This window comes from Scylla paramamosain, chromosome 21, assembly GCF_035594125.1.
Source record: "Scylla paramamosain isolate STU-SP2022 chromosome 21, ASM3559412v1, whole genome shotgun sequence".
Lineage (NCBI taxonomy): Eukaryota > Metazoa > Arthropoda > Malacostraca > Decapoda > Portunidae > Scylla > Scylla paramamosain.
In genome coordinates, this window is record NC_087171.1 from 20030092 (window position 1) to 20054406 (window position 24315).

Here is a 24315-nt window from a genome sequence, read left to right on the forward strand (position 1 = left end):
CCCTTCCTCCTCTTCTTCCTTTTCCATTCCTTTGCCTCCACTCTCCCTGAGGCTCAGATTTCCTTTAAATTTTTGCAGCCTCTCACAGTTTGGGCTTTGTTACCTCAGTCTTTCCTTCTGCTTTATGGCATATACTGGATCCTCTTGATATGACAGCTCCAAAAGTTATGTCATTTAACAGCATTTTATTTTTCTCACGTTTGGAATGGTGGATTACAAACTGTGCTGAAATAAATCTTTGCTACATAAAGGGTTTTTTTTTTATCTCTTTATTTCATCTTATTCTATCTATGTTGTAATAATAACTGGAAGTGTATCTGGGTTCAAGTGTTCCTCTACAAAAGTTATTATTTTTTTGGGACAATTACTATTTTCTACACAAGATCGTTATTTAGAAAAAAACAACAACATATTTAAAGAACTATGATCTATTACCTTTTCAATCTCCTTGTGTTATGAGCTTTTAAGAGTCTTTTGTCTCCCCCCCCCACACACACACACACACACTCTCTCTCTCTCTCTCTCTCTCTCTCTCTCTCTCTCTCTCTCTCTCTCTCTCTCTCTCTCTCTCTCTCTGACGTCAGCGCCGTGGCCACTGACAAACGACGGAAAAGCTTGACTAAAGAGTGAAATATGCTATAAATTCAAAAGTAAATGATCTCATCGAGGAGAGAGCACCCACTTTGTCGCCGTCCTGATCTTTCCTGAGAGAGAGAGAGAGAGAGAGAGAGAGAGAGAGAGAGAGAGAGAGAGAGAGAGAGAGAGAGAGAGAGAGAGAGAGAGAGAGAGAGAGAGAGAGAGAGAGAGAGAGAGAGAGATTGTAGGGCCACGTGTAAATGCTCGCTCTCTCTCTCTCTCTCTGGCTTACCGTCACACCCTCCACTAGCTTCCTCTCTTCGGTCTTATGGCTCGAGGCGGTGGCAGGGAAAAGGTTCTGGGAGAGGAGGAGGCTTAGAAAGTACTGCTGATCTTACCCCTAGGCCGATGGGAGAAAGGCCTGATTCTGGGTAAGGGAGGGAGGAGATAGGGCATTATGGGTAAGGGAAGCGGGGGAGGTAGAGGAGGCAAGGCATATACAGGAGGTGAAGGGAAGATCAATATGGAGGGAATGGTGGTAAGGAAGGGGAATATATGGAAAAAAAGTATTGTTGATGTTTGTCGTGCTTGCTTGCTTGTTTGTTTGTTTGTTTGTTTGTTTTTGGCACGGTGGTATAATTTCTCTCATCCGTCCCTCTGTCTCCGTGTGTTTCCTCTCATTTATTTCCTTAATCTCTGCCTTCATTACTCTTCCACGGTTTTTTTTATCTAGGAACACACACACACACACACACACACACACACACACACACACACACACACACACACACACACACACACACTACAGCTGGCGCGTCCCCAGAGCCCGATAAGGGAAGCCTATAGATAGAGGCCATCTAGCGTCTTGTGATGGCACGGACCAATGGAAGGGCTTATACAGATTATGGGCCTCCATTGGCGATGCTGAATAAAGGACGAGGAAAAGTGTATATCAAGGCAGAAATATGGTGGCGGGGCGCTGAAGCCAGGGTGATGTTAGTGCCATTGTAGATCTTTGTGGCTGAATGATAGTTTTGATGGTGGTGGTGGTGATTTTGACTGTGGTGGTGGCGGTGGTGGTGGTGGCGGTGGTGGTGGTGGTGATGATTTCTCTCCTGGTTAAAAACATCTTAACCATCAAAGAAATAAAGATTCAAAATATCAACCACACTTAAAATACATACTTACAAACGTAATTAAAACTTCCTTCCTATAACAGGTATAATTTTATCCCTATTTTTGGTCCTGCTTTATGTATTCAATGATATTCCAGTGCAGCTTGATAATGCGTAGAGTTTCAACACTTTTCATTTTATTTGGTTACGTAAACAATCCTTGAATTCAACTGCCCTTGCGCTTAATCATCGTCACACTTAGATGTCGTTTAGCTCTTAATTGTCACCTCGCGTCTAATTCTCGTTTCGCTAAAGTGTCGCAGCGCTTAATTAACGTCACGCTTAATTGTCATTTCCACTTAGTAGTCAGTAAGCTCAACTCCCGACGCCCAACTGTGACCGCAACTCTCCAGTCTTGGCGGTGAACAAAACCAAGAATATTTCCTGCCTTCGTGTCTGGTTATCTTATTCAAGACACTTCACTATGTATTTTTGGACTTGCTTCTGAAATGCTTTCCTTAGAGACTTACCCTCAATGAGCTTACAGTATTGGTGCCCTAAGCCAAAGCTCGTCTTCCATGAAAAAAGGCCTTCACCCAGACGTCTCCAGTGCTTACCAACAAAAAGCCTTCTAAAGTTTATGATTACTGTCTGTGTAAGTCTGCCTGGGATATTACACAAACTCAAGTCAATGACGATCCATACCTACCATGTCAGAGGCCTGGCTGGCGCATCACAAACTTTAAAATTTTATTGCGGAACACCAAAACTTCAAATGGAACGTTACTGGAGGGGGTGAAGTGCATACGAAACAAGGAAACTTTCATAACTTACAGACGGCAATCCCTCGTCTCGCCACACACGTAAGCCAGGTGCCTATTTCAGTGGAGCTGGTTTCTTAGTGACAAAAAAAAAAAAAAAAAAGTGAATAACTGTTATTGTCATAAGATTCAACAATGTGTGAAAAGGAATGGCTTCAATAATGGTTACGTAGTGTAATGAAAAGATACGCTCTTAGAATATCTGATTATGTACTTTACCAATATTTCAAACCGTCATGGCATACTGTATCTTAAACCATCGAATACACTTAATTTGCTGAAAACTTTACCGTTGCAATACTCAAAAGGAAAGTATTTAGATCGCAAATCACAAATCCAATTCAGTAACAGTGAATTTAAAAACCATAAATATTTAGAAATCTTCACAGTGAATTGGAAAGTTATGAAGATTTCGATAAACTCAATTAGTTGGCTCAAGAAAAAAAAGTAAATTGTGTCAGTGGAAAAAAGGCGCAGCTTAAGATTTTAAATGCAAATAACTGGCGGAGCAAGAGACCACACAAATTGTACCTTCAGATATAAAAGGGGGAGCAGAGGAAGACCAGATAGGATGTGCAGAGATCAGACTGGAAAATCTGCAAGCAAAATTTGGCAGACTGGGGCGTGGAGGAAGTTGTGAGAGGCATTAATTGAGTGGAGGGCTGCCCCGTGCTGGTTAAGTATGGTAAGTGTGTGTGTGTGTGTGTGTGTGTGTGTAAACTTTATATGAAATTCTTACAAATTACAAAATATTTACTACTAGATACGACTGTTATATAAAAGAGAAACAAGACATAGCCACACTGATACACAAAACTGACAAAAAAAAAGTACCACTCTAAAACGCACCCATTAACTTAAAAGGAAAAAAAAACTCCATTAAAAACAATGGAAAGATAATAAAAAAAAAATCTACTTTAAAATAACGAATCACGAACCAAACTGAGAACAAACACGATAAACACAACAAACTATATGAATACCAGCGTAAAAAAGAAAAAAAAAACTTTAATCTATACACAAGAGGAAAGAGTAAAAGATGAAGAGTATGTAGTATCCAGCACCGGCACGGGGGAGAGAGAAGAGTTCGTGTAGAGCTGGAAAGAATGGAGACACTTATCTTAGGGGGCTGGACATGACGGTGTAGTGGCGCGTGATTATAATTATGAGCCAAGCCACACACAGGGAGGGAGACCAGAAAGGGAGACTCAGGGATTGGGAGCGAGAATCAACGGCAGGCCTTGATTTTTTTCTATAATTTTATGCTCTTTCCTCCCAAGCGTCTGTCTGAAAGCGTCTCCTCGTAGCGCGTTCTAGTTGTTGAGCAGGAAATATACTTCTGGTGTTTTTTAGGGTCATCTTTTCCTTCTTCTGGTGTGGGGATGTAAAGTTATGCAATGATGGAGAGGAGTGGAAGGCTTGGAAGAAGAAGAGTCTTTTCGTGGTATGAATCGTCTTTGTTCAGTTTGTGAAGTGTATGTGTGGTTCCTTTTCTTCCTTACTTTTTTTTTTTTTTTTTTTTTTTTTTTTTTTTTTTGCTTGTGGTCGTGGATGTTGGATTCTTTTGTTTTCTGTTTCAAGATCGGATATATTTCGTTTGCTCTATACTCTCCACTCTCTCTCTTCTCTTACCTTCTTCAGAGAGTTGGATGACAGGAGTCGGAACACTATATACAAGGTCTCTGTACTATATAATATATTCTATACTATTTCTTTCCACTATGAGTTAACAATATCTTCAGTTCTTTTATCTTCTGTAATTGAGTTCCTATCTTTTCTTTTAACAATTTACTTTGACTTGAAACCTTTCGAATGAAAAAATCAAGTGAATTCGAAATTGAATTTATATACAATTTTGTCTTCTTTCATGTCACAGAGAAGAAAGGAAATGTCATCCATTATATTACCAACGCTTTATAAACGAAAAAAAAAAGAATACAAGAAGCTTTTTTGAAAAACTCGATCTTTTCTAAATCATTCTTCATCTTTCCTGCCTTGCACTTCCTTCTTTATTTTATTTCGTGCATCTCCAGCATCATATTTTCAGTAATGCTGCAAGTGTTAAATCTTCGACTACACTTTTCTTCACCACCAAGTGCGCCTCCATTTGTGTCCAAGCAAACGTTAAAACTTCGACTTCTTTCAAATTCTCGAGGAGGTAAAACATCAATGGATCAAATTTTCGCAGAGAATGGGAAATCTATTGGACGTGAAAACAATTAAACGAAAGCGCTTTGCTGGTGTTAAAAAGACAATGTTAATGTCCAATTAAAATTGCAGACGCAAAAGAAAGCCAGAGAAGGTTTAGTTCCGCTTCACGCCTCGCAAGGTTTTAGACCACGTAAAAGCAAGTAAAGGATCTGAATCCATCATGGAAAATGGAGTTTAGTCTCGCAAAAACATGGAAAGAATCTCTCTCTCTCTCTCTCTCTCTCTCTCTCTCTCTCTCTCTCTCTCCTCTCTCTCTCTCTCTCTCTCTCTCTCTCTCTCTCTCGCGAGATTCCACTCTGTCTGATGTGAGAAAATCAGACTTTTGTTTCCTTTCAAGCTATTTATTGCTACATCAAGAAGTCTTCCGTTAAAACAATATACTTAAATTATTTCCTTTTTAATGAAAGCCCTTGAAGATCACTCAGTAAGATAGATACATAAACATCTGAAAAATAAATAGGTAAACAAATGAATAAATAAATAAGCAAAATTCACGTAAACTGACAATTTTTTTCACATTATTTATTCAGTCATTCATTCAATTCCTTTTCTATTTACTGTATGCGCAACAACAAGAAAAAGAAAGAAAACAACATAACGAAGACAGTAAGACATCACCATCCCTCTCTTCCTCCTCCTCCTTCACCATCTCGTCACCACCATCATCTGCATCACCACCATTACACTCCCCATCCTCATTATCACCATCCCCGCCCTGCTCTCCCGCGGACCACCATCCTCCATACAAAGAAGGGCTTCGTGGAGGGAGTGGCGGGGGACGTGGCAGGTTTTCAGGCAGAAGCGATAAAAAATGAGGTTTTACTGAGCTCTGGACAGCCTCCAAGTCCGGCTCGGGGCCGTAACCTTTCACGGACAGCGGGGGAAAAGATAGAGAGAAGAGTGGTGGGATTCTGAAAGGGGATTCTCAACCACAGCCTCCCCTGATGATGATGGTGACGATGGTGGAGCGATGATGGTGGTGATAATGATATTGTGACGGAGGAAGCTGAAGGAGTATTGCTGTCATCATCACTGTCCAAAATAACACAAGACGGTGGGTAATACAAACTGAGAAGGTTTTTTTTTTTTTTTTTTTTAGGAAATATGGAAAGGAATGTTGTAGTAGTAGTAGTAGTAGTAGTAGTAGTAGTAGTAGTAGTAGTAGTAGAACAACAAGAACAAGAACAAGACGACAAAAACCAAGGAAATAGAGAAAGAGGAAGAAAAAAAGCGCTTGTCATACACACACACACACACACACACACACACACACACACACACACACACACACACACACACACGAAACACGCAGCCATAAACTCAGATAATTTTTCCCTTTCTGGACAAACTTTCAGGCCTTTTGTTTGTTTATCTCTTCAATTTCCAACACAATCAATTTACGGAGAGAGAATTTCTCATTCCCGTCTTCTCCCTTCTTTCTTATCCCTTCTTTACCTCTCCTCTTCTTTTCCTTCTCTTCTCCTCTACTTCCTCCCTCTTTTTCTTCCTCTTTTTCTTCTTTTTCTTCATTTTTCCTTCGTCTTGAGTTTCTTTAATAATCTTCGTCTGTTTCCTATTCTAAGTTCCCCTAATACCCAATTATGCCTCTCTCTCTCCTCTCTCTCTCTCTCTCTCTCTCTCTCTCTCTCTCTCTCTCTCTCTCTCTCTCTCTCTCTCTCTCTCTCGTCTCTCTCTCTCTCTCTCTCTCTCTCCTTTTCATTGGATCATGTACCTTAACTAACCTTCTCTTCCTCCTCCTTGGCACGTTATTTTGCATATTTCCTGTGAACACTCTCTCTCTCTCTCTCTCTCTCTCTCTCTCTCTCTCTCTCTCTCTCTCTCTCTCCTCTCTCTCTCTCTCTCTCTCTCTCTCTCTCTCTCTCTAGTACTTAGGATTCTTATTTCATTATCTCTTCTTTCTTTTTTTACTTATTTGTTTTTCTTTCATCCTTCTTTGCTTTTCAGTCACCTTAATGTATATTTTGACAGTTGTTGTTGTTGTTGTTGTTTTTTGTTGGTAGAGGTGGTGATGGTGGTGGTGGTGGTGATGCAATGAAACTTTCAAATACATGAGAGAAAATTGAAAGCAAATGCGAATTAAGTAAAGCGTAAGAGAGAGAGAGAGAGAGAGAGAGAGAGAGAGAGAGAGAGAGAGAGAGAGAGAGAGAGAGAGAGAGAGGAGAGAGAGAGAGAGAGAGAGAGAGAGAGAGAGTCCAAAGAAGGGAGAGAAAACCGTGTTGGCTCACTTGCTTCTTTTTGTTCGAGGTTTTTATTCCTACGTTTGTCTAGTTGAAGTTACAGTGAGTGGGAGAGGAGAGAGGGGAGAGGAAGAGAGAGGGAGTGGGGGTGAGACGAGGAGGAAAAGAGGAAGGAAAGAAGGAGAGAAGCGAGATAACTTGAATAGCTTTTCCTTTATCACATTCATTCCTTCCTTCCTTCTCTTTCCTCCTCCTTCTTTCTCTCCCCTTCCTTGTCCTTGCGTTCCCTGACCCTGGCTCTCTCTCTCTCTCTCTCTCTCTCTCTCTCTCTCTCTCTCTCTCTCTCTCTCTCTCTCTCTCTCTCTCTCTCTCTCTCTCTCTCTCTCTCTCTCTTTCTACGATTTTCTCTTTTCCTTTATTCTTGGTTCGCTTACAATAAATCATTCTCAGGTTTCGTCTCCTCCTTTTCCTACTTCTCCTCCTCCTCCTCCTCCTCCTCTTCCTCCTCTTCCTCCCCTTGTCTTTATCCTCCTCCTCCACTTTCACTTCCTCTTTCTTGCAAATAAGGCTTCACATTTTTCTTCGTCCTCTTCATTGCTCTCTCTCTCTCTCTCTCTCTCTCTCTCTCTCTCTCTCTCTCTCTCTCTCTCTCTCTCTCTCTCTCTCTCTCTCTCTCTCTCTCTCTCTCTCTCTCTCTCTCTCTCTCTCTCTCTGACACGCTGCATCCGCCATTCGTGGTCTTTAAATATTTTCAGCGAGACATTAATATCTTGCCATTATACCGACGCGAAATTTGGGCGATGGAGAGATAAAATGGAGAAGGGTAGAGACGAATAATGAGAGAGAGAGAGAGGGATGTAGAGAGGAGAGAGAGAGAGTGAGAGGGAGAAATAGAGGGAAGGGGGAGGTAAGTTATGTAATTGTGTAAAGGAATTTAGTATTTTTTTTCTTTCTTTTTTTTAAGTAGAGCTAATTTTTTTTTCTTTATTTTTATGTTAATGGATGTCGGAGTGTAATGAATGCTGTCGATTTTATTCTGCTTTTTTTCTTATCTATATATATTTTTTTTGCGTGTGTGTGTGTGTGTGTGTGTGTGTGTGTGTGTGTGTGTGTGTGTGTGTGTGTGTGTGTGTGTGTGTGTGTGTGTGTGTGTGTGTGTGTGTGTGTGTGTGTGTGTGTGTGTGTGTGTGTGTGTGTGTGTGTGTGTGTGATTTAAAGAACTGAATGTGAAGTAGATTTTTAGTTTAGTTTAGGCCTGAGAGAGAGAGAGAGAGAGAGAGAGAGAGAGAGAGAGAGAGAGAGAGAGAGAGAGAGAGAGAGAGAGAGAGAGAGAGAGAGAGGAGAGAGAGAGAGAGAGAGAGAGAGAGAGAGAAGAGGAGAGAGAGAAATTAGTTACCTTGACAAAAAAAAAAAAGCAAAATCTTCAATAATGATACGAGAGAAAATCCGGTAGCAATGAATATCATCATACATATTATCATCATTATCATCACTATCATTATTATTATTTTTTTCATTGTTTTCATCATCATCATCATCATCATCATCATCATCACTATTCTAACCACTATTACATTACTTTACTGTCACAATCATCTTCACCGCCATCTTTGTCACCACCCATTCGTTTCACACAGCTGGCAGTTTCCCACACACGCGGGGAGGCACAGCAAAAAGCGGGATGCACTGCCCCATAAAGGTAGACAAAAATGTTTAAAATTCCCCAAAACCTTCCCTTGCACAACTTAATTCTTTTTACAAAACTTTATATCCTTATTAGTAATATTTTCATGATTAGAATTTCTTATCTCTTATCGCTGATGTGCACCCTTGTAGCACGGTGTGTATTGTGTTTGGTACCGCGCACAAAGAAGAAGAAGAAGAAGAAGAAGAAGAAGAAGAAGAAGAAGACGAAGATGAAGACGAAGACGAAGACGAAGACGAAGACGAAGACGAAGAAGAAGACGAAGACAAGACGAAGACAAGACGAAGACGAAGACGAAGAAGAAGAAGAAGAAGGTGCCCAACAATAACAGCAACAACAACAACCACACCACCACCATCACCACCACTACCACCAGCAACAACACTCATAAAGCTTGTAGTCTTCTTGCTGCCTGGTGACCGATGTCTTCTCCAACACTTCCATCTCTCTCAATCAACTTCCGCCTTTCCTTCTTCCCGGAAGTTTGCTCGCATTCAGCTTGACCCCAAGGAGGATGGCGGTCGTTCTAATTCTTCAAACTACTTCCCTATAACTTTGACTCTCAGACTTCTTCAATCTTTTTTCACCACCTCATCCTCCCTCGTCTGGAGAGTCCTGAATCTATCAACTCGACAATGTGGTTCCGGGAAAGGGCAATCCACTGACGGACTGATTTTTCTTACCCGAATCATGGTCATCTTTGTTTGAGGGGATTCTACTTCTACTCCTACTATTTCGTCACGGATATAAATGCCATTGTACATGCACTAAGGTCTTTATTCAGACACGCTTCGCTATCTTGCCACGACTTTTTTCAAAGGCCACAGAGATGGTTAGCTGTGTTTTCAAGAGTGTTTCTCCAGTTATTAATATAGAAATTTTGTTAATCTCTCACAAGAACCGTAAAAAACAGCTTTAAATCCGTATGGACTCAACTAGAGCCTTTTGAAAATAGTGGAGGTACACCACAGAAGATGGTTCTAAGACACGTGGCAATTCTTAAGTATACTCGTTGGGTGTAAAAACTGTTTTCTTTCTTTACCTTTTACTCAAGTTTTCTTTTTATTTCTGTTTTGCCTGTGCTATTGGCTCGGATATAGAAGATTCCAAAGTCTGGCACGAGTCGCGCTCCTAAAACAACACACAAATAATATTGTTCTCAACACTTAACTCCAAATTTCCTTTCTGGTCGTTCTGCTGCTGCTGTGATAGATGGCCACTCAGCTAAACCAATCAATACATCACTTTCACAACGCGTTCTATCACACAGCCGAACTAGCAGCAATTTTATTTTTCTTCCCCATGACTGTTTGGAGTTTTGTGCCTCATTCTGACACGTGCATTTCAACAAACATTAAACTGATTGAAAGGAAAAATGGGGGAAGACAATTTTTATCCCTACTCTTTTCCTTTGAGTTGTCTGATTCATTTTGACACACGAGTATTTCAAAAAACATAAAACTGACTGAAAGGAAAGATGGGGAAAGACTAAATTCTTATCCTATTCTTTTCTTTTGAGATGACTGTTTTCCATCATTTTCTGCCATTTGCCCACAGTCCATCTCCTCCATAGGCGTTAAACGACTCTCTAACAAATCCTATGAAGCGACAAACTTCCGATTTTTCTACGATTTCTGAACGAGTGAATAAAAACCTCGTCACTTTCAATCCCTCACTTTATCAGCTAGGCGCATCCTTTCTTCCTTCTCTTCCTCTTCAATAACATTCAAATAACTCTCCCACGCTGAAAAGAATTCTCGGGTTTGTCCTTTACTAAAATATTGTGACTGAAAATTCGCACCACACTCGATTTAAAGCAGATTCCCGGAAGCTTCGTGTTCTGCTTCATATCCGTCAGTTTATCTTGATCTCCCTCCTGCATGTTAACTTTATAAAATATCCTTTCCGAACCTCCTCTCGTACACGGAAGTTCAGTACACAGTGGAGTTTAATGCTATTCGTCTCTTCAAATATCTCTCTTCCCGTCTTCTCTCTCTCGTAGTCTGACACGAAGTTGGATATTTGATTCAGATTTCCAATGTTACTTGCTTCCTGAATTCCTGGTTGAAATGTCTCGTGGAAATGTAAAAAGTAAATGGGGAATGAAGAAAGAGAAAGACTGCAAAAAGGGATGGACAAATGCAGATTGGATTTAATTGTTTGCAGCAGGAGGTTTAATCATACAGGGAACGACCAACAAATAGCTATATAAATAACAAGTAAGGAGTATATAAGTAAAATAAATAAACAACAAGACATCAACAAAAGCTACTTACTATTCATGGATAACAAAATAAGGTAAAATAATTCACAATAAGAAAATATTCAACTCAGACACGTCAAAACACAAGTCTTAACACCTGCACGTACAAAGCAAATGTCTCCTTAATCAAGAGACTTAAGTTCCTGAGCCTTATGCCAATGAGACATTAAATATACTATCAAAGACTCTCTCTCTCTCTCTCTCTCTCTCTCTCTCTCTCGTTAGCATTTTTATCCTTCCTCCCTTCGTTTCCCCCGGTCAACAAGATTTTTACACACTTTTCTTCCTCCTCTTTCTCCTCCGGGTGTTGTTTCATCTTTCTTCTTCTCCCTCTCCCTTTCCTTTCTCGTCTTGCTCTCTTCCCATCTTCCTTCTTTCCGGCAAAGGAGAACGGTTATCTAAATTTAGTGCCAGCCAAGCCAGACCACCACAGCAGCACGCAGGGACGAGGGACGACCCGTGTTGACTGCGCGCAATCGATGCCACCCAGGCGACGCGGCGGACCAGCAACAAACGACACTCGGGCAGCGGCGGGGAGGCGGGCTTGGGGCGGCGGAGCGGGAGGAAGATAGGAAGGCCAGTACCGCGGTAGCTCTTGTTGGGGGTGGGTGTTACTTATGCTGCTCCAATGTCTCCGTTTTCTTTTTCTTTTTTTTTTTTTTTTTTTTTTCCTTCTTTTTCTTGCGTTATTGATTTTTTTTTTACTTTTTTGTTTTCTTTTTTTTGTTTGTTATGTCTTTCTTATTTCATGTCTTTGTTTTGTCTTGTTTTTCTCTCTTTTTTTTGTTTGTTTTTTTGCATATTTCTGCCTTCAATTTTTTTCCCCTTTTTTTCTTCCCCTTTTTGTTCTTGGTGTTATTCTCATGTGCTTCCATGGATTTTTGCTTATCTTTCATTTTTACTTATTTCTGTTTCTTTGCATCACCACCCTTCAATTTTTTTCCGTTCTTTTATTTTCTTGTCCGTTTCATTTCGATTCCTTTGCTTTTTAGAACCCATCTTTACTCCCTCTCCCTCTCTCCCTCTCTCTCTCATACCCCTTCAACCCTCCAATCGTGACCTCCGCTGTGCTGTGGGTCAGTGAATTTAAAGCCACTGGCACGGCAATCAGTCTCCAGGGTCAACATTTGCACTACTACTCATGCACGCACACAAGCCTGGCCATATTTTCCCATTGCCATTCGTCAATCCTTATGTTACTAGTACCCAGCCAGTGATGGGAGCGTTGAGAAAGGGAGGGAAGGAGAGAGAGAGAGGGAGGGAGGGGCGGGAAAGACTAAAAATAGGATATAAAAAGCGAAAGAATTAAAATGAGGCAGGCAATAAGATAAAAGTCAAAAGAAAGGACAAAAAAAAATAAGGAAGTAGAAGAAAATGTAAAGAAAAAGAAGGGGACAAACTGAAGACATGCAAAACTACAAGTACATAAGTAAACACGTGTACAAGTAATTTAATTTCAGCTAAGTTACACGTGCATCTATACCCAGCCAGCCAGCCAGCCAGCCAGCCAGCCAGCCAGCCAACCAGCCACCCATCTTAGCGAGAGGAGAGAAGCACTGGGCCCTTCACGGGGAGATGCAATACAGCAAATCGAACGTGGTGAGATTGACACAGGCGGCAAGAGTCCTCGTGCCGAAGCTCAGGGCGACGTGTCACGAGAACAGGAGGCGCCGCGACCACGATAGCACGTCAGCTCCTGCCGGGGTGAACTCGACACTTGAAGGCTCTGATATTTAGTGAATGGCTGCAGACTTGTTTTTTTCTTTTCTTTCCTTTTTTTTTTTTTTTAGGGGGGAGGGGGTGTTGTCCTTTTAAGGGATTAGCAGCTTCAGTGTGTTTTTTTTTTGTTTTTGGTTGCTGTTGGTTAAAAGCCTTTCTTGCGTAAATAAATAAAGCAATCAGTAAAGTAAGTAAATAAACAATGATAAAAATAATAATAAAAAGAAAAGGAGGAAAATTAATATGAATGAATAAATAGACAAATATGCAAATACACAATCAAAAGCAAAATAATGCAACAAACTACCTTTCGTTACGCCCCAAGCTATTCCCCCTCTCTATCCATCCTACTGAGGGACAGAAGCCTTCTCCAGGAAGGGGAACAGCATCGGGTCCAGCGCCGCCACTGCGTGTAACCCTGCCTTCCTATTTCACCAAACCTCCATTAATTACCCGTAATGCTGCAAACTGTAGAGAGAGAGAGAGAGAGAGAGAGAGAGAGAGAGAGAGAGAGAGAGAGAGAGAGAGAGAGAGAGAGAGAGAGAGAGAGAGAGAGAGAGAGAGAGAGAGAGAGAGAGAGAGAGAGAGAGAGAGAGAGAGAGAGAGAGAGAGAGAGAGAGAGAGAGAGTTCAGCTTCGTCGACTGGTGGATCAAGACTAAGGGAAGCTGACCAAAAGTTTCTATAATATATTCTGTAGTGCGACAACTCCAGTTTGCAGTACACGCTCGCATCCTCCTGGACTAGAACTTGTGTCGCACAGTTCACAGGAGATGCAGACTCTGACCCGTCCAGTTCTTCTTAATTTTTTTTCAGATTTTCTTTCTCTTTCGGTGACTGAGTAAGCAGGTCGGCGATCATTAGCATTGAAATGACCTGCAAGCTTTTTCAACGATTCCCTTGACATAGGTAACTATCCCAGACTCTTCTCGGCGACCCGTTGGCTTGCACGGATAGTCTTACGCTGGCTGAGCTCCAAGGAAATTCGACATCACAACTTCCCCTCGCTCTCCGCTGCCTCACTTTGGCGACCTCCAGTAACGTCGCTGATACTTTAACTTTGTACGGTTTCTAAGTGATGTGGACTACGGAAAAATTTGATACACCGCCGTACGTTTTCTATTTTGAAACTGCTTCTTTCATAAGTGTTGTTGATAATGATGTTCGAAATTCGGACGTAGACAGGATTTGTGGAGCTTCGGGAAGACGTAAGCTTTTTAGAACGCCTCTCCAGCCATTCAGAGCCTGGAATGATAAAAAAATAAACAAGAGTACGTTTGTAAGCAGAGGTTCCGTGACCGAGACACAGCTTGTAGGCGGCTATCTCAGAGGCGGTACATGCAATTACGTCGCCTCGGCTATGGTTGCCTTCCGTGTGGGGGAACATTCCTGGAGGTAAGTATATAGAATCATCCCCTTTACAGGCCACATATGCCAGTCAAGGTATGTGAGGAAATATGAGGAATGAAGCTAAATGTATGTTTCTGTCTCGTGGACAATGAACGCTGGGGCCAAAAACAACCTCATCCCCGCCACTTCCCCCACCCCCAAGGCTGCACGCGACTGATAACGAAAATATAGTACCAGCAAACCTACTTCTCTTCGATGACCTGACACTGGGCTCAATACAAATAGGTTTCAGTTTCTTAGGGTGCAGCTCCATCACTTTAACTTCGCCACATCAAAAGAAAACCCAGTCAATGTATAGATATCTTTCTACAATATCCTAATTCTAGACTCAACTCCAATAGATTCCGTGGTCTTACAGCTCAGTTATATTAGTTCTTAACCTCTAGTAATTCACAGAAAGGCCAGTTTATGATTCCACAAGAGGTTCAAACGATTCAGGCAAGCGTTGACTCCGGATCGCCTTTGTCACGACGCGGGATTGGCAGGCTTTGTCCCGCACGCGTCCTAAGCCCTGTGGTATTTCCATTTTCTGTTGGAGGTACTCGTTGAATAGTGCCGGACCATGGGCTCACCTCGTGCTTTTGGGTAAAGAAGAGGAATTGCATGCAGGGAGTTCATTAGAGCCACGGGAGACGGAGAAAGTTGTAAATCCATGGGTGTCGACGTCCTGAATGTCATGGCACAGCGGGAAGGTGAGGTAACAGATAAAGGTGCATTACTCCTCGGCACAAAAACATTATATTGACTAAAAATTTGAAGGTAGTGGGATTGTCGCATAGTCCTGTGGCGTGAGACGAGGAGCGTGTTGGCTACTGTCAGTAGTAGTCAGGGTCAGCAATATCTGGAGTCGTAATATCCGTAATAAACTCAGGAAATGATAACTACTATGCCATTTTTTTTATAGCAAAGTGATGCAATTTTGTTATGAATTGTGACATCCGACGAATCCAGCCCTTCACACCGCAGCACTGCACCTGCGCCGCGTGTCCCGGGCACCTGCTGCAAGTTTACTGTTCTCCTTCGTTTACGAACTCGACCAAATGATGTTTTTAAATATTTTAAATATAAAGTAAAGCAAGGCTTCATGGTCTTCGAGAGCAGCAACCTGCTTTGAATTATTCAGCATCCTATATTTTATTACAAGGATGAGATTCTATTTATTTCCTGGAAAATTCCAGGCACGTCCAAGAAGCCAAAGTTTCCTGGTGCAGGGCGAGCCACCCGCTGCTCCACCAGCAAGACGGCAGAATGTTTACACTTCAAACTTAGTCTCAAATTTTCCACTGCTGGACCGGCTGTTGGTGGTCTGCACCTTGTGTTGAAACTCCTTCATGAGGCGGTGCGATGATGTCATTATTTATCCTCCGCAGGATCGGAAATGTTTGACTGATCGACTGATACTAATTATAAATTCATACTGCACACACACTATTTTGAAGTCAAACTCTACACTCGGCTGAGTCAAAGCCTACACAAACCTTCCTCGCCAGTGTGTAAGTCAGTAAGATATATCAGACACTGTCGCTGATTTAAAAAAAAAAAAAAAAACTACTGTAAGAGGCGATGTTTGTTAATCTTAGGGATATGACAACACGACTATTTTCCGATTCATCTACGTACAAAGTTATAGCCATTCTGTGCTATTTTAGTCACGACGAATCTCCTTCCCTTTTGACATTCGGACAGCGTGCCGTAAACCAATAAGTCACGAGATAGACTCCTACTTATGTCTGACAAATGCGAAAGGGTTCGGCAGTAAAAGCAAAAGGAGCCTTCACATCTTTCACCTCCCTTTATTTATGTCGCTCGTGAACCTAAATCTTCTAGCGCCTACAACTCGTCCTACACACCTGTCTGCACAAGACAAGGAAAGCTCAAGGTAAGGTAAAACTCAGATGAAAATAGTATGCAGACCGAACTAAATTATGAAAAGAGATATTTAAGCGTTTCTAAAAGCTATCCCTCCACACGAGATCCAGGATTCAAAACTTCAAAACTAAGAACATTTTTGTAGTAAAGATATTGTTCAGATAAACTTCACTGAAATGATAACCGCACTTTGCTTTACACAAGGAAGTGATTTATCCTGATGCAATACTTTAATATCTCTGCCAAGTGACTGCCTTCTGAGCGAGTACTGATCAAACTAGTGACAAGAGTATTCGTTTGTTCACCATAATCTCAAAGGAGCTCCTCTGAATAATGGAAAACAGGTTCCTTTGGTTCCAGTTTCCCATTTTCATCAAAAAAATCGAATGAAAATTTAAAAGTTCATGGAAAGTCAAATATGGACAACACACTGGCTACTCTGAGATGTAGAGTTATTGGTATGAGTCAAGGGAAAGTGTGTGGCTTTGCAAAGATGTTTTGTATGCGAATGCCCAGCAGAGACCATTACGAACTGGAGTGGAGAAGTAATGACACGACCAAAACGAGAGAGAACAGTCATCTTGTGTAAAACTACTTGAAAGAAAGCAGTTTATTAGAACACTGCACAATAACGGAGGCTGTTTCTGCTACGACTGTGGAGAATGTTCGCATGCGTTTTGGAAGCCAAAAAATTACCTTGGAAAGAAACATGGAAACTCTTAATAACTAAAGAACAGTAGTATTGTGGTATTATACTTCAAAGAAACTAAAACATCACTACTACAAGGGCCGGAGAGATGAGAAGTGAGATAAACCTGAAAGTTCACATGTTGCATTTCCATTTAGATCACCTTCTTGATAGCCTTGGTGCTCTGCGTCAAGAAGAGACCAATACCACACACCACAGTGAAATAACGTGGAGCAAACAGACAACTAGACCTAGATCATATAAAGAGGTTCGCAGTGGTGACCTAGAACTGACAGGCGGCGACCAGAAATGAGTGAGTTGAAACAATTGAAGCATAGGGGTTTTTGAAGATAATGATGGAGGTATTAGGAAAAACTGAAGATTGATGTAGAGAATTGACAGGTAATAGTAAGATGCATCGCTGCTGTATAAAAAGACTAAAAAAAATAAAATAAATAAAAAAAACAATGAGTAATACGTACCAAGGAACCAATTATGTAGTGTTGTAAACTCAGCAAGGCACAGTAATCGCTAACAAAGACTAACAGGGGGGAAAAAAATGAACTCTCCGGAACTTTTGCTTATATGTTCCGAAACTCGTGTATATTTGTATTTATTTTTATTTCCTTGGTCTTTTATTTTTTACTAATTATTTAACGGTTAATGTATTCTAGCGTGAAGTAACATTTTTTTTTATCGATATCGACTGGAAGAGAACTTAACAACAAAGCAAATTAAGAACCTGAATAACCCTTTAAAAAAAAACTATACTACTACGACTACTACAAATAATAATAATAATAATAATAATAATAATAATAATATCTTACTCAGAAAACAGCGGCCTGGAAAACAAAAAGGCAGCGCCATTAGCGACAACCCGATGACCGTTTTCTTCAAGCGTCTCTTACGGGCAGTAATTATCCTTCCCTCGCCCATCACAGCTCCACTTTTCCTCCATTTCTTTCTCCACCTCTTACTTACCGCGCGCAATTTCTCTCTCTCTCTCTCTCTCTCTCTCTCTCTCTCTCTCTCTGGCTGAAAAATAAATAAATGAGCTCCAAGGAGAGAGAAAAACTGGAGATTTAGAGCACAGCAGCGACGCAGTACTCGTGAAAAGAAGAAGAAAAACAGTAATGCGACCATCAACAAAAACAAATGAAAAAAAAATAACTGTCTCTTGGAGTGAAAAGCGTCATTTTGCTTCAGAAGGAAAAAAATGTATAGTAGATAAATGGCAAGGCTTTTTTTTTTTTCGTCCCTTCTCGTTCAACTCTTTTGTTTGTTGTTATTGTTCTGTTGTTAAGACGTTCATTTCGTAGATTTTTGCGATAACAGACGATTAAAGGCTAAAATACAACCAGAGGAAAATACATATACATAATAGATAAAATGATAAGATATTTTTCCTCCCTTCCCTTTGAACTCTTTTATTGTTAATGTGAGTATGACAGTCATTCCGTAATATTTTGTGATACTAGACGACTAATGACACAAAGCACAGTCACAAAAACTTAGGAACTCGATACAATAACCCATTTAATTGACAGTGAAGCATTCCGATTATTATTCACTTGTATATAATGCAAGTACCAATGACACAAAGAAATACACAATCAGAATAACGTACGTGTCCCTACACACTAAAAAAAAAATATAAAAGTAAGCGAACAAACCTCATTTCTTTAACTCCACTCCACTCCAGACAGTTAGACTACGTGCAAACCCAATTAAGGAATATACTGTAGTAGAAAGACACGAGTAACTCCCAAGAAAAAAAAAAACAGGAGAATAAAAGAAAAGGACGAGGACAAGGAGAGTAAATAGACAAAATGAGTAAAAAAGAAGTTAAAGAATAACAAGGAGGAAGCGGGAAAAAAAAAGAGTGAAGTAGTAATGACCCCCCCCAACACACGGTGCACTCCCACCCTACTTGACAATAGACAGTACTCATCCGCACCTCAAGACACCGCAACACCTGGGAGACGTAACTCAGTGCATGAGACTAAACATAACGAAGAGAGCAGGACGTTGTACTGAAGAGAAGAGAAGAGAAGAGAAGAGAAGCAACCGAAAGCACTCACCATGGAGACGTAGAATCGGTTTATAATTTAGGAAATGGCATTATGAACGAATTTTTCCTTTCCTTTTCACTAATTTCCTCATGGCCTGTCCTCAAAAGTAAAGAGAGATAAACAAAACGTGTAAACAAGGTACAAAACGATAGGGAATAACATAATGAACGATTTTTTTTTCTTTTTCACCAATTCCCTCATGAACAAGAGAGATAAACAGCACAGGACACTCACCGTGGAAACCTGATGGTGGTGTAGCCTCGGGTTGTATTCAGGGGGTGGGGAGGTGGCGCGGCCGTCGGCAGTGACCCACGAGTAGGTCTGAGCCACCACCACCGGCGCCGGCAGCTGGCTCGTCGTCGCCACCGTCAGCGTTACCTCCTCCGCGGACTTCAGCAGCTGTAAAGAGTTGGCGCCATTATTGCTACTTGCTGGTGGTGGTGGTAGTGGTGGTGGTGGTGGTGGTGGTGGTGGTGGTGGTGGTGGTGGTCCTTTCTTGTTAGCTATTGGTGTTTTGTTGTTTTAGTGTTTTTTGTTGTATATGGTGGTTAATTTCGATGTAATTACAGAGAGAGAGAGAGAGAGAGAGAGAGAGAGAGAGAGAGAGAGAGAGAGAGAGAGAGAGAGAGAGAGAGAGAGAGAGAGAGAGAGAGAATACTATAAGGACAAGACAGTAGATTATTGCGTGTAATTATTAGAGCGAGCCGTCGACACACACACACACACACACACACACACACACACACACAAGTAGTTATAGAATTCGTGCACCTTATACCTGTCCAAACTTACGCACACCTGTCGCCTTATTCTGCATTATACCTGATCACAATTTCATCGTTTTCTTTCCTTCTTCCAGTGACAATAACAGAGACTTTCTAAAACAGACCATTTCATTTTAATTTCCTCTAACACTGAAGTTCTTAAAGTGAATATTATCCTCAGTTTCGCCTTCCGTGTATGACTTAAGTTGGTCACGATAAATTGTAAGGGAGAAAGGTAAGATTAATAAGGAAAGATAATTTTGTAGAAGCGTAAGTGAAGAGCAGACACCGGGACGTAACCAGGCATACTAGCCACTGTAACACCAAGGCGCTGTAGAAAAAAAGGGTAGCAGAAACGTGGGAGAGAGAAAGACATAAGTGCTACGTAATTTGAGAAGTTTTCAAGAAGGCACAGTGAGGAAGTTAATACAGAATATATAATCAGCGGCAGCGATGGATGAGGTATGTGAGTTAGAAAAAAAAAGTAGAATTCTAATGATTTTTCTCAACTTTCTAGGTGAAGGCGGAGGGAAAAAAAAAAGTAAAATTCAAAGTAACATTTAAAACTGCCTATGAAGAACAATAAAATTCTAATGATTTTATTCAACTTTCCAGGAGAAGGCGGAGTGAGAGAGTAAATGCAGAAAAAGGATGAGATGCCTATGGGAGATAAAACAGTAGAATTCCAAGTATTATTTAAACCTCTCCAGATGCACAATGAAGAAGTGAACGCAGGAAGCCAAACTATCAGAGGCAGTGAGCAGTGACAACCAGCAGCCGAGGGAAGACCAGGCCGCTCGACACGACAACGACTTGAAAGGAATACCACGAATCCGAATAAAATGCAACGCAGGACAAAGCCAATGATCACAAAAAATGCGAATTTTAGAGGGAAAAAACAAAGGCAGGTAGGAAAAGTAGGCCCAATATTTTTTTTTCCCTCTTTCAACATTCATCCTTCACAGAATAAAGAAGTATTCTCTGCCCTTTCTTCTTCTTCCTTCTCCTCCTCCCACATTCTTCTCCCTCCTCCTCTTCCTCCTCTTCCTCCTCCTCCTCCTCGCACTGTGCTGCCGCCAACACAACACAATGACGCCACAATACATTCTGCCTCAGACCGCACATATTCTCTCTCTCTCTCTCTCTCTCTCTCTCTCTCTCTCTCTCTCTCTCTCTCTCTCTCTCTCTCTCTCTCTCTCTCTCTCTCTCTCTCTCTCTTTCCAATACAAATAAGCGAAATAACTCATACAACACCAAGACACAAAATATCGTGTTATCTCCTCCTCCTCGTCCTCCTCCTCCTCCTCCTACCACTACTACTACTACTACTACTTCATCCCCGCCCTTCAGGAAACTAATAAAAAACCATAATCCCGCAGTGAACGAGCATAAGTGACCATTAGTAGCACATTCCTTCCTTGCCAGCCAGTGTCCATCAGAGCCTAACGGTCTCTGTCCCAACTGGCCTTCACTCCCAGCGCTCCCAGCTCCCCTTTCCCCTGCGTGAGTACCCGGTGGCGTGGAAATAGGGAGGGAGAGGGAGAGAGAGAGAGATAGAGAGGAAAAGGGGAGGAGGTGCTGAGCCGTATGGTGTGAAAATAGGGGGAAGGGAGTGGGGTGATAAAGGGGAGGAGGGGGAGGAAGAGGAGGAAGAGCAGGAGGTGGAAAGGTGTGTATTGAAACTGTAGCCTGATGTCTTTTACAAATTCTCCCCGTCTCTCTCTCCCCCTGTCCCTCTCTCTTGACTTCCTGGCACAGAGGTGAAGTGACGGGATGAAGGGGTGAAGGGAAGGGTGAAGTCACCGATATGGGCACTGGGAGTAAAGTTAGAGGAAGAGAGATTTGAGGCAGGTGACAGACGTAGAATGTGAGGATGGGAGTGGAGAGGAATAAGGAAACAAGCGACGTGGTAAGGAAAAACGGATAAAAAATCAAGCAAACAGACATTCCAGCAACAGAAAACGGGAAGGACATCCGAAAAAAACGTCATAGAAAACCAGAATCAGAAAAAAAGCAGCTAAGAATAAAAGACTAAAGGAAGAAAACGAGAAAACAAGAAAACAGGAAAACGAGAAAGAGGAAAACGGAGGAGGAAGTGAGAGTGAGTGTGAAAAGACATGCGAGGAGGCGTGGGAGGAGAGGAGAGAAGTGGAGATAGGGGAGAGAGGAGTGGCGGGGGTTGAGAGGAGCGGAAAGAGGACTGCGGGGGCTGATACGAGGGAGGGGTGACAGTGGGATGGTGTTGGGTGGACGCCAGAAGCACCTACAGAAGTTGTTAGTAAAGACCCGTCACCAGCAGGGACTTGCGATGCTGTTGTGAGGAGGAGGAGGAGGAGGAGGAGGAGGAGGAGGAGGAGGAGGAGGGAAATGAATGAGAGCATCTAGGAAAATGAAAGAAAAGATGGAAAGAAGGAAAGAGAGGAAGACGGAATGAAAGAAAGATGGAAAGAAGGAAGGAAGGAAAGAAGAAGTTGATGAAGGTGAAAACTCAGAGGATAAGTGTCTAAAAAGCGAAAGAAGGAAGAAGGGAATAAAAGAATAATATTAAATGAAGGAAAAAGGTAAAAGTAACGAAGGATTGAAAAATAATTACGAAAATGAATAAGACAAAAGAAGAAAAAGGAAGACCCAGGAGAAAAAAAATCCTAAAAAAAAGAAAAACAGAAATAACGAGAGTGGACACAGAGAGAGAAAGGAAAAAAGGTAAAAGAAAGAAGAAAGAAGAGATAAATTAACATTCCCAAGAGAGACGTAGATTAAGAGAGAACGTGATAGAGATCTTTAAATGGTATAAAGGATATAACAAGAGTAACAATTAAACTCCTTAGTAATCAAGATAGGACAAAAATAGTGGATTTAAACTTGATATATATATAAAAAAAAAAAAAAGAAATTCGTTCTCAAATAAAGAGGTAGATGAACAGACTCATAAATCAGGTTGTTTTTGCCCAGTCATTAGGAAGCCTTAAAAGATTAGATACATTTATGAATAAGGATGCTAGATGAAAATAAGTAAGCTTCATGAAGGGACTGCCACGTGTAGGCCTGGTGGCTTCATGCAACTTCCCTTACCTTCTGATGTTTCAAGAATATCTAAAAATGAAATGAATGAAGAAATAAATGATGGAAGCAAGGAGCTGGAAAATGAAGGTGAAGTTTAGGAGGAAAAGACTGCGCATACGAATAGAAGAAAGAGAGGAAAAAAGGAGAAATGAAGATGAGTTAAACTGCGTGCCTAGAAAACGGAGGAAGGAAAGGAAGGAAGGAAAAAAGGAAGGCAAAAAGGACGAATGGAAGAAAGAAGGACGGAGGGAAAGAAGGGGGACGATGGAAAGAAGGATATATAAAAAGGAAAGGAAGAACTCAATAACTAGAGGAAAAAAAAAGTGTGAAACAAAACCTCAGATAAAACAAGGAAGAAAGAAAAAAAGAAAGAAAGTAAAGAAGGAAGATTCATACTTAAGGGAAGAGGAGGGAACAGAGTAACGCCAGGGGGAAGAGAAGCAGAGGAGGATAACGAAGGATGCAGTAAAGAAGGCACGAGGGAAAACAGGGTTAACGATGGAATGTGAGGTGGAAACGGAATAGTATTTGGAGGCGGGTAGGAAGAGAGAGAAAGATGGGAGGGAGGCAGGGGAGGAGAGGGAGGGAGGAAGAAATGAGAACGAAGACAAGAAAGGAAGGAAGGAAGGAAGGAAGGATAAAGGAAAAAAAAGAAGGAATGGAAAGCACGAATAACGCAAGGTACAGCAGTAATTCACCGGGAAAGGAATGAAAGGAATAAATTACGAGAAGGAGTCAAATTTTAAGACGCGATGGAAGAAGAAAAAAAATGAAAAATATAAGACGGAAAGAAGGAAAAAAAAATCGAACAAAACCTACGATACAAAAACATCACTAAAAAAAAAAAAGTAAAAAAAATTGAAAAACGAGAGAAAAAAGAAGATGAAGAAATATACTGGCGATATAAATATACAACTCCAGTCTATATAAAGGTTGGGACAGGAATGCAAGTCTGAAGGGTATAACAGAAGGGAGGTCGAAGGTCGAGGCAACAGCAACATTCACCTTGACCTAGATGCTCTGAAGGGCAGGAAAAATTGGCATCTACCGCAATGAGATTAGTAGAAAGGAGACAATGAAGTAAAAAGGACAAACAAACAGACAGAAAATACAAAAGATAAACTAAACTAAACTAGACATAAGACATAACCAAGGCACTGTGAGGTGATGACGTGTTAGTTCGAGCATCTGTTGGGTGTGGCGAGGAGCTTTAGGCAGTATGCTTCTCCAAGTTTACAACCCACTTTAATGCTGGTGTCTCCAATGCTCTGGGGACAAGGAGAGGACAGCGGGGACATCAAAGCAGAGGAGAGAAGGAGAGCAGGGGAGACGATGCCATGAAAGATGAAAAAAGATGAGATGAGGTGACACAACTTCTGGTGTGACGAGGGAGGAAAAGAGGGAAATCAAATGAGATGAAGGATGAAAAAGAGGGAAAACAGAAAAGAAACGGAGGGGAAAGAAATGGATGGAAAATAATTAGATGGATCGAGAGAACATGATACAAGAAAAGAGATGAGGGGGAGAAAAGAAACAGTATTAAGAGAGAAAAACAAAAAAAGACAAGAAAACTGATGTGACGAGAAGGGAAAAGAGAAAGATATCAAATGAGATGAAAGACGAAAAGAGAAGAAAAACAAGTACAGAAGAGAGGAAAGAAAAGAAAATAAGTAGATGGGTCGAGAGTATATTGTGTGAGAGAGATAGAGAAAAGAGGAAAAAGAGACATTAGATAAAAAAGAAAACGAAAAAAAATAAAGAAAATATTAAAAAAATAGATTAAAAAAAACAGAAAATTAGAAGAAAAAAAAAACTTACACAAAAGGACAAGACGAGATGA

General features: G+C 41.2%; 1 protein-coding gene across 5 annotated transcripts in view; it reads right to left on the reverse strand.

Annotated features, from left to right (window-relative positions):
* The window catches only part of LOC135111192 (membrane-associated guanylate kinase, WW and PDZ domain-containing protein 1-like), a 254877-nt gene that overhangs the window by 47580 nt on the left and 182982 nt on the right, over positions 1–24315 (reverse strand). For all 5 annotated transcript variants that reach the window (XM_064024275.1, XM_064024276.1, XM_064024274.1 and 2 more), the window contains exon 6: positions 18883–19047. In XM_064024275.1, coding sequence (XP_063880345.1) covers positions 18883–19047 — 165 coding nt within the window. The remainder of the gene's footprint in view (positions 1–18882; positions 19048–24315) is intronic.